Below are 17,165 nucleotides of genomic sequence, written 5' to 3' on the forward strand. Positions count from 1 at the left end.
AAAAAAAGCGCCAGGGAAGGTGGGAAAGGATACGAATTTTTAGTGCGTTTGCCTAATGGTATTCGATTGGAATCGAATACCTCGAACGGCCTGATATTCGATTGAATATCTATTCGATCAAACAGTGTTCGCTCATCTCTATTCAGGAGTAGACCACATGTGGCATAATAAAGTTGGGTGGGCAACTGTTGGGCATAATAGAGGTTGCAGAGGTTGCAACCTCTATTATGCCCCACAGTGGCCCCCTGCAACCTCTATTATGCCCCACAGCCCAATAGAAATCTCTTTCCCACCTCTTTTGAAATGGTATAATTCTTATTTTTACTGTGGTTCCAGTGTGGTAGATGAATACTTGCCATTGGGTTCCCTCCAAGATCTTTTTTGCTTGCGTTCTAAATAGTGAGACATAGTGAATTCTTCCTCAAGAAGGCAATGTCCAAAGCAGACAACCCCTTTTATGCATAGATATGAAATGTAAATAAATTATAAGGTTATAAGTCTATTATTTCTATAGCAGAGTTAAATTATTAGGGTTATTTTGAGAATTATATTTTAATACATTTTAATGGTTGTCTTGATGACTAAGCAGATAATCTAAAACAGACATTTTCTAAAGACAAATCATTTAAATTTATTAAGCCTAAACCCAAAGTGCATATCAACAAACAACTGAAATGAGAACATGTTCAAGGTTGACTTCCCTTTACTCAGCGACACTGACGTCAGTCCTATCTAGGACATCAGCATGTTCATAAACAGCTTGTATGTTACTGCAGCCATAAAACGAGAAGAACATTAAGAACAAGCTGTAATCAAATACTGACAAAAAAAAACCCATATTGACACCTGACCTGCCGTGAATCAGATGTTGCACATGATCAATCAAAGAATAAATTAGGGTGAAAAGCATCAAGTGACTAGTGATTCATTACTATATTCACAGCATCAGTTGTTGTGCACACAAATGCCCCTATTCGACTTAAACGGTAGATAAAAGAGCTGCTTGTTAGCAAGATACACAGACATCAAAGCTATGAACATTTATGGGAAAAATGCTCCACCTTTCCCATGCTGCCATTCAGGTTTCTTTTTCTTCCAGTAATTTAGGATGGGGGTCTTCCACTTTTCCCTTCTATACCGTTGCTTTATGTCTGGTAAAGAATAGTGATGAGTGAGTAGTATGCGATCGAATACCACGCCGGCATAGGAATTCCATCGAATATTCGAAGCGTTTAACCCCTTGGTGTTCTGCCGATTACACGCATTCCTATGCCGGCAAGGTATTCGATCGAATACTACTAGCTCATCACTAGTAAAGAACATTAAAGGAACACTATACATAGAAAATACATGAAAAATAAAAAAAACATTCCCAGCAATCCCCTATTAACCCTTTAAGGACATGCCCTAAAAACATAAAGCATAATTAAACTTTTAGGCTAAGGCCTCACGGGCCATATTCGCAGCACTAAAGCGCTGCGGGAAGAACCGCTATGTGAACCCATTGTGGTTCTTTCCGCAGCGCTTTTAAGAGAAAGTTCACAGAGTTTTCCTCTGCGGACTTTCTCTTAACATTCTATCTACGGGAAAGCCGCTGGCGTTTCCGTAGATATAATTGAAATGCTGCAATTTGAAAAGCCACAACGGCTGCGATCTTTTCTGCAAAGTGGGGATGGAATTTGCATGAATCCCATCCACTTTGCCTGCACTGTACAACGCCGTGATTTTTCCCGCAGCGTCTCCGCTGTGGGCAAATTGCGGCGTTTCCGTCCCGTGCGTGTATTTTGGCAAAATACACGTGTAAAAATAAGACTCCCATTGACTTCAATGACATTTATTCTTGTATTTTGACATGTATTTTTTACACGTATATTTTGCCAAAATACACGCGCGTTTACTCCGTGTGAATGGGCCCTTAGGATCCATTCACATGAAGGAAAATGGTGAGGAATTTGGTGTGGAATTTTCCATGCTGAAAAAAAGCCTCCTACTGATTTCAGTGGGTTCTGCTAGCTTTTTTTTCCATTAAAGGAAAAAAGCTAGCGGCACCCATTGAATTCAATGGAAAATTTTGATAGTGGAAAAAAAATCTAGCAAAACCCATTCCACACTAAATTCCTCACCATTTTCCTCCATGTGAATGGACCCTTAGGGCCCCTTCACACGGCGTAAGCGCACTTCCCATTGAAATCAATGGGCTCTGTTTTGAGGCGCCGTGCTCGGACACGTGTATACACGTCTAAATGAGCGGCGCGCTTACGCCATGTGAAGGGGCCCTTAGGCTGAGGCCCCACCTTGTAGAAGGCAGCTTTTTTCTTGCAGATTTTGCAGCATTTTTTTTAACCATGGCTAGGAGTGAATTGAGCAGAAGGTAGAAGTATAAGAGAGTATAATGGGAATATATTTCCCATTCCTTTTGCAACCACTCTTAGGGTCCATTCACATGGAGGAAAATGGCGCTTTATTTGTCGCTGAATTTTCAGCGACGAAAAAAAAAGCATCCCATTAATTTCAATGGATTCTGCTAGCTAGCAGAACCCATTGAATTCAATGGGAGGCACTTTTTTCAGTGTTGAAGATTTAGCACCAAATAAAGCGCCGTTTTCCTTCGTTTGAATGGACCCTTAGTTTTGGCCCAAAAAAACGCAGAAAAATCTGCAACAAAAAAAGCTGCATTTCTGCAATGTGGGACTTTAGCCTTACACTATTTTTCATTTTCTTGAAGATTTTGGGTGGGTTAATCAAGTTTGTAAATTATTGCCCAATCATTACCCAAATTTGCCTCCGTGTGGTATAAAATTGTGCCCAAATTTCGCTCTTTGGACCCTCTTCCTCTGCTTCTATTCCTGGCACTTCTTTCAATTGCTAACTGAGTTCTGTATATTTCTAGGCTCTTGGTATATGGACTGTGATGACTGTATGAGTGTATAGGGATGTAAAGGTGGGCGGTGTGCACTTGTATAATACACACACCCCTTGTTTGATGTCATTCAAGAAGCAGAGCTGATGTCTGTTTTATTTTGGGGTAGCTGCAGCTATATGTAGCTTATAGTCTATGGGGTCCGTGTGCTTTTACAGCACAGCGCTTGAAATTGCGATTGTATTCCGTCCGGGGAGACTCCATGCGGACTCTAACCGGATGGAATACATACGCTAGTGTGAACCAACCCTTAGAACTTCCATCATAATGAGAATGCAGAGGCTGCTGAATACTAGAACTGCTGTAGTGTGATCTGGGTGCAGATTGTTGAACAGGCTGAGTTGATGTAACTTTTGGACTCATTGTCAAAAGCCATGTCATGTTGACCATGTAATGAGTAATGTAATGAGAGTTATGTCATGTTGATCTGTAATCATATTCATTGCTCACAACAGCACTAGTGGAGTTTCTGGCAGGATTTTTGTCATTTTATGCAGGCGGTCTGTAATCATATTGATCAGTTACATCATCTGGTCTTGGCATTTTCTCAGTTTAGCTATGGCATGATACAAAACATGCATCGGTTATTTTGGATTGTCAGTGGGGTCCATGGTCTTAGAAAACTGTAACAAACAGCTGATTGTGGGCCCACTGTGTGACCTAACCAGGCTTTAGACCACTCCCAAGGTCTTATCTAAGCAGCTTTGCTGTTTGTCACCCTTTAACATCTGCAAGGGAATGTGGACTGTGTCGCAGGGAGACTACCAGGTTGCTACGTCTTGGAGTTGTTCTAGTATAGATGGCAGCTGGCCAGAGACCAGATAAACGTTGGTGTGATGTACCAAATGGACAAATAAAATGTGGTAAGGTACAAACCAAGGAATCAGCATTAGGTATCAGGCGTATCTGGATGAGCGTACAAGCCAAGGACAGGCATATGCAGAGTCAAGACAAAGTCAATTAACGGGTATCAATCGGTTAGATTGGGACAAGCAGACAGGTGCAGAGTCAGACCAAAGGTCACTACACAAAAAAACAGTAACTGGGGACGACAAGCCAAAAATTGGGTGAGGGAGGCCATCCAATCCGGGAAGAAATGAGCCAGAGAGGGGCAGGGAGGCAGCGCTGGAGAGTTCTCTCACAGCATTGGGGACGCCCCCAGTGCTGTTTGAACGCTGGGGACCACCCCCAGTGCTGTGAGAGAACTCATTGGCATACAGACAAAAACCAGGATTTCTACCGAACGGCGGCGCGGAGAAGACATCTAAAGTTAGGAGACGAATAGCCTTCGTAAGGCTATTCCTACATGTGATCGAGAAAAAATGTGATTTTAATGACAGAATCCCTTTAATTTATGTTTTTGTTTTGTTTTTTTTACAGTGTTCACTGTCATTCACTGCACTGCATTGAACTAAAAGAGCAAGAGCGGCCTCCCAAAATTGGCCACCGGCCGGCATGCGCAGTCGGCTCTTCTAGTGTCTCACTGGCAGAGCCAACTGCGCAGACGTCGAAGGTAACGCAGGGAGGAAGACGACGAAAGAAGGATCCAGCCGAAGATAGAGGCGTCGCTGGAGCGTGTTCTCGAACAGCAGTGGGGACGCCCCCATCGCATTAGAGAACTAATTTGCATACCGGTAAAAAACGGTATTTCTAAGGAACGGCGCAGCGGAGACCACGTCTAAAGGTAAGAGATGAATAGCCTTTCTAAAGGCTATTCCGACGTGTGATCGCCAAAAAAATTCATTTCAATGGTAGAATCCCTTTAACTTTCATTTTTGTAACATTTACATGGAGTCCTATACTGGGAATTGAACACTAGGGGGCGTGATTACCTTTATAATGCATTACAATACTTCTTTACCTAATTAAAAGTAAAACTGTAAAAGCCTGCTTCATGTTCTTATAGGTCCACTTAGAGAGCCTTCACACGGAGTTACGCTCCGCTCATTCTGAATGTAAACTCGTAAAAAACAGATCCCATTGACTTCAATGGGTGCCGGCAGATGCGCGTATCACATTGAAAGCAATAGGTAAAAAAGCCTCCAATTGATTTCAATGGGGAGCGCGCGTATGCCGGCACCCATTCAAGTCAATGTGATCTATTTTTTACGCCGCTCACTCTGAACGAGTTTTACGTTCAGAATGAGCGAGCGTAAACTCCGTGTCCAGGCTCCCTTACTTGCACTAACTGCATAACAGCCACATGTTATGGTAGGTGTGGAAACTTCTGTGGACATTCCGTGAAAAGCTCTACCTCACAGCGATTTTTCGCTACTTCCCGCTACGTGGGAAGTAGCGAAAACTTGTATAGCAAAGGCCGACTGCTATGCAAAAAACTGTTCACTATTTAGGACAAATAAACACATTTTCCTGTATTAGGCCGTAGTCACACGTCCACGATCTATAGATGTGTAAGGTCCAGGATAATCACAACCTGCACATGACCCATTTCTTTTAATGGGGGCATGCAGACCACTGTTCTTTTGTCCGTGGTAGAAAAAACAAACAAAACGTGGAGCCCCATTCAAGTCTGTGACTCTTAAAATCTGTCTGTGACTGTTAAAATCATGGACAGCATACATGTTGTGTCAGCTTTTCATGGACCCACAGACATTGAAAAGTATATGAAATTATAAAAAAAAAAAATTATGTAAAAAAAAATTGTTCTGTTATTCATAGGCGTAAAGGACAGATCAACTATGGACAACACACACCCACAAATTAGCAGGGTGCAGTCAGTGGACATCACGAACCTTGCACGTTTGCAGATTGTTTACGTGTGAATGAGACCTTAACTTTTTCTGAATACAATTTGAGAAGATTGCTTACTGAAGCCAAGACCTTTCTCACTTATTTTTAACAAATGTATCAGTTTTACATTGCGCATTGCGGTTTTTCCGCAGCACTTTTCACAGAAAGCCCACAGAGGACTTTCTGCTTCCATTATACCTATAAGGAAACCACCAGCATTTTTGTAGGTATAATTTAACTTGCTGCGATTTATTTGCAAGGTGTGGATAGGATTCCCTAGAGTACTATCCACCTTGCTGTGACTGTAAAACACCGCTTTTTTTCCCCGTGCCATTTACGCCGTGGCCAAACATCATCATTTACCCCACGTTGGGTCCCGACCTTAATGACACTAAAAGCATGGGCACCATATTTGTGAAGAGCTCACTTATTGCTGAAATCCTGCTTAGAAAAAGACACATTGAGGCCCCACGTAGCAGGCCACAGTGAATATCTGTGGCATAAACACATTGTGGTTTTTCCCACAGCACTCTTCACAGACTTTCTGCTTCAATTATAGTTATAAAGGAAACTGCTGTCATTTTCGTAGGTATAATTGACATGCTGTGAGTTCCAAAACAGCAATGGTTTTGGAAATCGCTGTGTTTCCGCTGAACATATTTTCTGCAATGGGTGGATGGGATTTGTTAGAATCCCATCCACTTTGCAGGGACTGTAACCTTATAAATCCTGTTATGCACTTTTCAGAAGCTGACGTGAGGCACTGACTTTCACGTGTCAGATGCAGTATATCACGTCAATTCATACTTTTAGTCTGAGGATTCATGTTGTGGAAACGCAGCTTATATCTACATCTTATATATTTCCCACTCCTTCTACCCACTCTTGGCTTTGGCGCAAAAAAAACCTACATCATAATCTGTAACAAAAAAGGCTGCATTTCCGCAACTCAGCGTTAGTGTGAAAACGATGAAAAACAGTTGAGTGATTATCATTTTTGTAATGGTCTTCACATGGCAGTTTTTAGAATACTAGGGGGGGGGGGGAATTTAGCAACTAGGATTTCTAGTGTAGATACATGGCGTAATGAACACGGTTAGGGCTAGTTCACACGTTCGGGGGTCCGCGCGGGTTTTGACACAGAGAGAGATGCGGTGAGCCGCGTCTCTCTCTGGTCAAAACCCGCCTGTCGCGACCATCGCGGTCGTGGCTTTCCCCTCCTATATCAGCTCAAATGAATGAGCCGACACAGGAGGGTGCTGCCGCGGCTTCCACCTGAAGAAAGGACGTCACTTCTTTTCTCCGCTAGCAGCAGCCCGCCGCTAGCAGAAAAAAGAAGCCCGGCGGTCTGCATAGACCACCATTGTAAAGGGGCGGATTTTGAAGCAAAATCCGCTGTCAAAATCCGCCCCTTTGCCCACGTGTGAACGAGCCCTTACAGTGAGTGCGACTGGGCCTAGAGGGGGCTGCAGCTAGGTGGAAATGGCAGAAACCCCGGATGACCATATTAGTGACCACTATACATATTGCTAGCCCAGAGGAAGTGACTTAAAATAACAAATGATTATGCTCACCTCTCTGGGTCTCAGCATCCTCTCTGGGGATCTTCTGTTCTGTGACTGAGGTCATATACCCCAGATGGAACTACTGGGGCCTTTGATTGGATCCCAATGGTCACATGGGGCGTGTCGGTGTAATAGCATTATCGTGCCCCACGTGACTGTTGAGGCCCAATCACAGGCCCAAACAGTGACGTCTGGGATGCTTTTACCTCAGTTCCTGGCAGAAGAGGACTGAAGAGGATGCTGAAAACAGCTAGACGGAGCGAGGATGCCCAGGAGAGGGGAGGTAAGGTGAGCATAAAGTGTTTGTTATTTTCCCTGCCCTTGGGCCTCTGCTTATCATATTTTGTGGTCTGAGGAGACCCCAGAGTATAAAAATAGCACCAAAGCAGAGTGGTCTTTTGGGAGCACATTATACTGTGCGGGGGTCACTGTGGAGCATATATTGCTGTGTGGGGCCCACTGTGGGGAGCAAATTATACTGTGTGAGGGGACACTGTAGGGAGAAGATTATACTGTGTGATGGGAGTCACTGTGGAGCATATTACACTGTGTGGAGTTCCTTCACTATTCACATCATACGCCATCTGTTTTATAGCTGCCATACACTATTATCATTACAGGCTGTAATAACACTGCATGGTCATTATAAAACAGATACAGTGCAATTTAAAAAGTAAAGTGGTCACGACACTTGCAAAAACACCACAGTATCTTTAAAGAGTTATTCTTCAGGTCCTCAGGTGTTGGAGCCCCCACGGATCTCTTAGATTGTTAGGACTCTGCAGATCAGCTCTTTCTTACAGCACGCAGCTTCCAGTATTATTTACACGCCGGGCGCTGCTCACTCACCATATTCTTGATAACCACAGTTGTAGAGACAGGGTAAGTGGGCCCCGGAAAAATGTTTGCACTGGGGCCCACAAGACTTTAGTTAATCCACTGTGTAGATGGGTACCTTAAGTTGCACTTCATCGTTCTTTCTGTCCCCATTTGTCTCTTTTTATGAAAGTGGACAGAGCACAAAGGCAGGCCAGGAGGGGACACTTCAATCTGACATATTTAAAATAACATACACTGGGAAGCTGCTGTGAGTTATACATAAAATCTATGCCAGTTCCTGTCTGATGTATTTCCATGTGCCAGAACTGAAATTTACACCTGAATTTTTAAGACACTGCAGCCTCTAAATTCAGTTGCATCCAGTGCTAGCTACTGATTTAAGACCGACATACAGATTGCCAGCCTTAATAAATTCCCCCCATTGATTTGGGGACTTTTCACATCTGCTTCTTTTGACAGTCCTTTTTAAAAGAATGTCACAAAACAGGATGTGTCCTACTTTTGTTGGTTTTCATGGATGTGGTAGTAGACTCAAGTCTACAAGTGATCTGTGAAATCAGTAGGCCCAAGGATGCAGAATGGACATTGCATCAATTTTTCAAGGCCATTTTTTTTTTTTTTGTAAACAATCATACACATGTAGCCTCACATTTATACAACCCCAAAAACACAAACAAAGCATCTGGGTTCAATAGCGATTTTATTTAAGCTTTCTACAATAAGTTATATACAGAGGTATATATCAGATGCAGAAGGAATGTCAAGAGTCATTATACAGTACAGACTGGGAGTGAGTAAATGACAAAGCACAAGATACAGTATTAGAATTAGTATTATACAGGATTAGAGTATAAACAAGATGATAATATGGCTCTTAGGCCATGTCGACACAATGCAGCCTTTGATGTTCCTGGCCAAAACAAGAAGTGGATAAAATAAGTTTTAGGGAGCCTGCACACGGAGTTACGCTCCGCTCATTCTGAATGTAAACTCGTTCAGAATGAGCAGCGTAAAAACAGATCCCATTGATTTCTATGAGTGCCAGCATACGTGCGCTACCCATTGAAATCAATTGGAGGCTTTTTTACCTATTGCTTTCAATGTGATACGCACGTATGCCGGCACCCATAGAAATCAATGGGATCAGTTTTTACGCCGCTCATTCTGAACGATTTTACGTTCAGAATGAGCGGAGCGTAAACTCCGTGTAAAGGCTCCCTTAGCATCAAAGATCATTTGTAAGTTTTGCTTCTAAATTTGGCTTTTGGCTAAAAGAAAGATGCGTTAATAACTGTCCTGTGTGAACCTTGCCTTAGAATACAGCTCATTATGAAGCAGTTTGTAAAATAAACAGTTGTATCTTAAGACTACATTTATACTTTTTCCATGAGAATTTAATAAAAGGTACATATTCTTTATACACATTATGAAAAACCGCAAATAGTCCGTTCATGGGTAGAAACCATTTTTCTTTTTTGCAGCCATTTAAGTGTATATAACATACTCTAGAATTTACAAGAGTTATTAAAAGTTGAGCTAGTGCTAAAGATCACTCCATCTCATACTATTATGGGCAAATGTTCTGGAAAAATAGTGACAAATTCTACAAGTATAACCTTATGATATCTCCTGAACATTTAGTTTTCAGTATTAAAATTAGAGATTGATCCCAAAGTCAGGCACCTACATATGGAAGAGTACAGTGCATTTAATATTAGAAAAAAAAATACAATACAGTACCAGAAGTCTGTTAAAACCACTAGGTTATTCTATGTGCTCAAGCAGCATAACATACTAAGTTACATTGCCTTTTATGGTTTTATCTCATGAAATTCAAGTTCTCATGGTTATTTATAAGTAGAAAACATAGATGTTCATAATTAATGGAGGACTGTCAACAAAAAATGTAACACCTACTGAAATAGCTCTAAATAATAAATATAAATAGCAGTAATAAATGATAAAATAGTAACATCACCAACTTTATCCTTCTTATAAATTTCATTGTAACAATCATTTTCATTAAAACTACAATGACAGAAAGTCATGAAAAACGCACTAATAAATACAGATATCTACAAGAGAAGAGGCATCCACCAGAAGTATGTAATCGCAGAAATTTGCGCTAGTTGAAGCGGAAAATAAGCGGAAGAGCAATTGGAAGTCGTGTCAGAATAATACAGTGCGTTACAGCTGAGGAATGTGGTCGGCTTTTCTACACAGCAGGTAGGTACAGAAATGTGTAGAAAAGTGTGTTGATGGGTCCTTAGGATTGGAAAAAGTATGAACAAAGAGCTAAAGTTTACTAGGTAATGGCCAATAATTCTAGATACAAGAGCCAACATGGAGTGGCATCAGATGCTCCATCCTCACAGCAAACCCCTTCTAGAAGACATTGTTGTTCAGCTCAATGCGCTGGATCAGAAGAGTCACCAGCTTCTCTAGATATTTGGCACTGTCTTTTCCAGCTTGAAGAACTTCTTCGTGGTTAGCGGTGGCTTCAGTGTTGTAGTCCATCACGGCTTTGTTTGTAATGAGAGACATGCCCAAAACTCTTAGACCGCAATGTCTGGCTACAATAACCTCAGGTACAGTACTCATCCCTAGACAGAGGAAAGCAGAATTAGGTGAGGTAAGTATATAATAACACTGTTACATTTATATTAGATTAGTTTAGTAGAGCTTTTTTTTTTTTTTTTTTTTTTTTTAGTTCTGTGAGGTCAGAGAATGTGAGTTGACATATTATATACACACACTTTATACTCTGAAAAGAAAACACACTAGTTTCAAGTTTTTTTTACATACCAACGGCGTCAACTCCAAGAGCACTGAGGAATTTACATTCAGCAATGGTCTCAAAATTAGGTCCTCCAAGACTACAATACACTCCTTCCCGCATCTTCTCTGAGAATCCCAGCTCTTCCCCAATAGCCAAAGCCAACTTCCTCAAGTCCTTGTCATATGCATCAGACATTGGGGGAAAACGAGGACCAAACCTGTGCAAGAGACCATCAGTAGTTAGTGAGGAAGAAACACAATAGAGATGTTCCAGGAGTTAAAAAATGTTATATTATATGCTATGGAGGGAATCATCCTTTCACACAACGTTTTCTTCATTCATGTGAACATGAATTGCATCAGCTCTCCATAGGCACTCATGTTTCTTTAAAAAATAAATAAATGAATAAAGTATAGAGCACAATATCCATTTCACTAGATGCACCTACATTGAAAATCCCAGTCTACTGTACCGTGCTGTGCAAAAAAGAAATGCAAACCCCATTGGAGTCGGCCTGAATGATTGCTATTTTAGCATTCATCAGGTGAATGCGGGTCTATGGACTGGTTTACTGTATGTGCTACAATCATGGAATCATGAAAAAAGCCCAAATGTTTAGAACAGGTAATGATAGGCAATAATGTAACAGCTCACCTTTCCTCATTGGGACCAATGAGTGGATTCTGTCCTGCAAATCCTGGAAAGTTTATGTGATCCAATATCACCATAAGGTCCCCAACTTTATAATCTTGGTTCAGTCCTCCTGCAGCATTGGTGACAATGAGCGTTTCAACCCCAATCAGACGGAAAACACGAATTGGAAATGTAACCTGTTAAAAAGAAGGAAAATAGAAACAAAAAACATGATAGTGAGGACCACTGTTTTCCAGGTATGTGCCAAGATCCAGTATAACCCACAGTACGCTTATAGAATATACATAATGATACAGTAGTGACGAGTCTATTCTGAAACTAGCAAATAACTGTTCTGGAATTCCGTGAAAATGCAAATTTAAGAAAATAAAAAAAACATGGACTGCGCATCCTAGGATTATAGATTGATCTATGCTTCACAACAAAGTCTATAAAAACGAACACAAGGTTCTTAGTATACATATTGATCAAGGTGTATAAGTCCACTAACCACTTCACAGCAATTTCTGTATACTGGGTCCCTATTCTATTGGGTGCAGTGCCACACTCAATAGAGTAGGGTCCCACTATACAGGGGTCGCCATAAGTGGCCAGTAGCCTTATACACCATGATTAATATGCATATTAGAAGCTTGTGTTCATTTTTGTAAATTTGCTAAGAAGCAAAGATCAATGTATAATATTGGGAAATGTTCAGGTCTTTCTTTTTTCTTTTCCAAAATGCTGCATTCCATGAAAATATTATCAAGGCGGCAACAGGGAATACCATAGTAATTTTTCATTCTCCTGAATGCTGGTGGTATTATGCTCTTGGAGTCAGCATTTATTAACAAGGTCCATTTTACAGGGTGTTCTTACCTTCCACAGTGGGTAGCCCTCATAGGAATGAAACCGTCCTTGCATGCACACACAAGGCTTCCCATTCAAGTTTCCAAATATAAGACGTCCGGCATGTCCAGGAACTGCAAAATTCAGGATGGAATAAACCAATTAAACTATATATACTGGTGCCATGAAAAGGAAAGTTAGATGAAGTTTTGCAGTAAATTCTCGCCTCGTGTACGATTACAAGGTTATTTTCATAACTAAGGTTTCATCACAAAACAGTCACTAAATGCAATGTGCCATACCTGTACTGTGTGGGAAGTTGGGAATGTCAATGTAGTTGAAGGCCACCTGATCTTTCAAGAGTTCACCCAAAGCTCCGAGTCCAGAGCCACAGACAATGGCCACTGAAGGACGATGTTCAGTCTTAGACAAAAGCCAGTCTGCAGTCTGTTTGTATTCTTCATAGGTGTACCTGAAAACAGAAAAAATGCTTGTCAAGAGAAATCAAAAAATTACCACCTCAGATTGTTATTCCTAGAACAGTGGGTGAAAATAAATAGTCAATCCATTGGAACTAATGTTTTGTGAAGGTAAATTTCCCAGAATGCCGCCAGGTTGTTTGCCTCACCAGGAAGCAATAAATGCCATGTCCTTTGCATAAAGCTTTATGGCCTGATGCCAGGGTTCAACTGCTTTATATAAAATAGCTAGCAATACTTGTGCACTCATAAGGTGTGAAAAAAAAACACATGCTTTTACGGTGATCCAGAAAACTTTATGCACATTGGCTTTATTGATTCATATAGAATGGACAGATTAAAGTTACAGAAGCCAGGCAAACTTCAACATGTTATAACCAGAAAAAGAATATAAAGAATGTACTGTAGCATCACATAAATGACCCTGTGGGCATGTAATAAAATGCAGACGTTAGATTTCCTATGCATGAACTTCCAGGAAGAAATAATTATAAGCAGCCCTTTGGAATCGTGACAAATCCTTCCGTACATCACCTACAGAGGCCAGGGCCCAGATGGCAGCTCTTCATATGACAAGAGTGGCTGATGAATATGAGCAATATAGCCTGTTATAACATGACTATCTATTGATAATGATGTATTACTATATCTTAGAAGCCATACATCAGTGTGTATATTGACTCGTTGTGCATGGCTTTCACATCCTGACACGGAGATATAACTATTAAAATACCTGATGTTAATTGAAGCCTATAACTTATGTTTTTGTTGTATTCATGCAAGTGGGCAGTGTATTTTTGGGTATCACCAAGATGTAGGGCCTTCTGTGTCTACGGGACTATATTATAGGAATAGTATATCGGCTTTGTGATTTATCACCTCTTGGAGTTAACAGGAGGCACATGACAGTCTGGTGTCTGGTTACATGCCTGGCTTCACAAGAACACAGGGATTATTACATGATCCTCGCAACGGAGAGTTATTCCAAGAACTGAAGTTAATACATCCAACATGCATTGCTCAAAAAAATCTTTTGGAAGGTCTTTTCAATTTAACTGTGAAAAAACGACTCAGGCTAGAAGTTTCCAAGGAAAGACTTGTTGTCTTTACTTATTTTAAGTAAAAAATGTTTGTAGCATAACTGGGTGGTGAGCAATATGGAAACTCCAGAGGAGTCTGCGCAATTATGGCACAATAAGTCTGCCTATCCAAATCTGGTCATTTATCACTTGTGCAATTTTTTTGTGACTTTTTTTCCTTTGTAATTCTGTATGCATAATTGACTAAAAAAAAGTGCGATTGTGCCATAAATTTTGCACGCAATTCACCTCATGGAAATTGTGATTCCAATATTGTGAAATGTATGGGGTTTTTTTCCATGCTGCCCATATAATAAAATATAGTTGCCCTTCATTATGAAAAGAAAAGCAAATTGTGAAGTGTTACTGCAGATAAACCATGTCTATTCCTCCCCCTCTCCCCCCCAAAAAAATTGTCAAATCTTGTGTAAAAGCCTTCAAAATACATAAATATTGTTCACTCACCATAAAAGTTTAATAAAATAGGCAGGATTATATCAGAACAGGTAAAAGCAGCCTGATAAACGTCCCCCTTGATGTTCAGAATAATGAAATGCCACCCATACTGGTTTGTCACCAAATTACAAAAATCAGATATACAGTGTACAATATGAATGCCTTGAACCAGACTAAACTATAATCTAGACACTGCTGACATCTCAAACTTTTATTTGTGTTCCCAGACTTCCTAAACTGTACTGGAGTCATCCAAAAAAGGAGAGATTTTTCTGCAGATGCAATTTTTGGAGTATCAGGAGGGGTCATTTACTGACCCTCCTGTTCAATCGGACACTTCTTCTTTCCCTGCTCTGGTTGACCTGCGTAACAAAAGGCGCTGCAGCAAAAAATAATAATAATGCGGTTAAAAATAATTCTGAGAGTGCGGCCGGTATTTGATGGTTGAGTTGACCCCTCGTTCACATCTGCGTTTGGTCATCCATTCTGGGAGTCCGTATGGGCACCCCCTGAACGGACTACCAAACGAATTTGCAAATGCTGTACAGTAAAAGCACATGGACCCCATAGACTATAATGGGGTCCTTGTGTTTGTCGCATGAACATGCGGAGCGGAAAGTAGATTGTGAAGTACTTTCCTCTCCACATGTTCCGTACAGAGATCTCACGGCAAGCACACGGACCCTATTATAGTCTATGTGGATCTGTGTGCTTTTACTGCACAGAGCTTGCAAATGCGTTTGGTAGTCTGTTCGCGGGGTCCCCATGCAGACTCCTCCAAACGGAATACCAACGCAGATGTGAACCAACCCTTATGTGCAGGTTCTAGGTCTCTCGGATACCTGGTCTCTGGCAATTATGTTCTTCTTATTATGTACCAATTCACAGCTACCATTTATAACCATGCATATAAGCACACCACCATGTAATAACTAATTATCTCCTTGCTAAAAAAAAAATTAGAGTGTTAAGAGTATACGACAGTTGTGCGTCGTGTAAGTAACATGCTGTGCAGTGTGCCTGGAGTATATCCGCCAGCTCATAACAGAATATTTCTAGATCTTCAATGCTCCCATTCTTCACCCTGCCGAAAAAGGGGGCTTGGCTGGAATCACGTTCAGCAGCATGCCGTGACTATCATATGAATCAATTCCTTGTGTTAGTTGTACTAAGAAAAATGTACAGCTGGTTTGTGCAAGTGTGAATTTAGTTCAGCTAAAACCACATTGATCATTAACCTACAGAACAAGTCATATCACATATACTGAAAGTAGAAATCATTCTGTTAGAGGTCTTCAACCTTTTGTAGGTCACAAGCTACTCTCAGATAGTACAAGTAGTGTTGATCCACACTAACTATTAACAGCATAAAAACTATTAAAGAAGTGACTGATCATTATGTAATATTAACTGAAAGTTACATCATCCTGACACTAGTACTAAGTTCTAAAATGACAACATAATGGAAACCCAATAGACTGCATTATAATCAGTGGAATCCACCAAGATCCATTTGGTTCAGTAATATGATTGATCTGTCCCAGTTTGGATTTTCATTTTTCTGTTCCTATAACAGAACAGAAAGACTGAAATCTTCACAGAGATGTGAACCCAACCTAACAGACCAAATGGGGAAAAAATGTGTACAAAGTTCAACAGTACATATAAAAGTAAAGTCCTCAGTGGTTGATACATTTTAATGTCTAACTAATAAGACAGCACAAATAGTAAGCTTTCCAGACTACTTACAGCAGGTCTTCACCCTGCACGATGACCCAGGTAATCTTGAAAGCTTACTAATTATCATTTTCCTTTAAGGACTCTCAATCATCTTTCCATATTCTTAGTTGAGTCACTATTTCATGGAATACTCAACATTACTCATATTATTAGTCTGGAGTGTACAGGTGCAAAATCATATTTTCAGCAAGGAAACACACTTTACTATGACCAAGTATGGGGAAAAAGGGTGGAAATCCCAATGAAGTCTGACTTTTTACAATAAAAAAGCCAGTCTCTGTTATACTGCATAGTGTATAATAACTAGAATGGAGGTTATAGCTCCCAGCAGCATTCGTATATGACCATATGGCATGGGGGCAACCCACAGTGGACATTAAAATAGGTCTCTTTCCACTGGTTCATGATAGGCTGATGTTTGGTTGGTAATACACATGAGATAGTTGTCGGCCATGTTCCCAAATACACAATCCAGTCTGAGAATGCATGTATTGTCAGTGAGGAGATACGCTTATCTCCCGAGAACAAAAGGGATCTGGTACTTGAAATCCTTATTTCTCCCTATGGCAGATGTTGGAGGGAGACAAGACTACACATTAGATGATCATCTGACATTAAATCTATCGTGTCTGACTAACTTTACTCTCAGAACAGAGGTTTGCCAGCCACAAATGGAGTTTTCATAATCAGTATGTGATCTGTGGGGTCAGACACCGAAACCCTGTACAGATGAGCTGATCCAGCAGCTTGTAGCCGAAAACTGGGGCGGCGAACGAGGAGAACGTGCAGGCTACTCCTATTCACAGAAGTGCCTACAGGCTGCTAGAACAGCAGATCTGTGTAGGTTTCAGATGTCAGATCACACACAGATCACATACTGATGACCTATCCTGTAGTAAGGAAACTGCATTCGGGGCAGAAAAATCCCTTTAGGGTATGAGGGGGCTAGTTATTGTAAAATTAATTTTATCTACCACTAAGTAATTGATAAATAATTCACAGGAAAGGAAAGTTTCAACACTTACAAGTTATCTAGTAACCATAAATCATAATAAACTAGGGCAGTGTCGCAAA

The 17,165-nt window shown here is 40.8% G+C and overlaps 1 protein-coding gene across 2 annotated transcripts in view; it reads right to left on the bottom strand.

The window, feature by feature from the left end:
• Positions 1-8,759: 8,759 nt before the first annotated feature.
• Positions 8,760-17,165, bottom strand: part of LOC142208640 (purine nucleoside phosphorylase-like) — a 42,879-nt gene continuing 34,473 nt past the window's right edge. For both annotated transcript variants that reach the window (XM_075277280.1, XM_075277272.1), the window contains exons 2-6: positions 12,640-12,809; positions 12,368-12,471; positions 11,510-11,685; positions 10,882-11,072; positions 8,760-10,679 (exon numbers count right to left, since the gene is read on the bottom strand). In XM_075277280.1, the coding sequence (XP_075133381.1) occupies positions 10,462-10,679; positions 10,882-11,072; positions 11,510-11,685; positions 12,368-12,471; positions 12,640-12,809 (859 nt within the window). In that variant the 3' untranslated portion in view covers positions 8,760-10,461. The remainder of the gene's footprint in view (positions 10,680-10,881; positions 11,073-11,509; positions 11,686-12,367; positions 12,472-12,639; positions 12,810-17,165) is intronic.

Source organism: Leptodactylus fuscus, chromosome 1 (genome assembly GCF_031893055.1).
Source record: "Leptodactylus fuscus isolate aLepFus1 chromosome 1, aLepFus1.hap2, whole genome shotgun sequence".
NCBI classification, from domain to species: Eukaryota; Metazoa; Chordata; class Amphibia; order Anura; family Leptodactylidae; genus Leptodactylus; species Leptodactylus fuscus.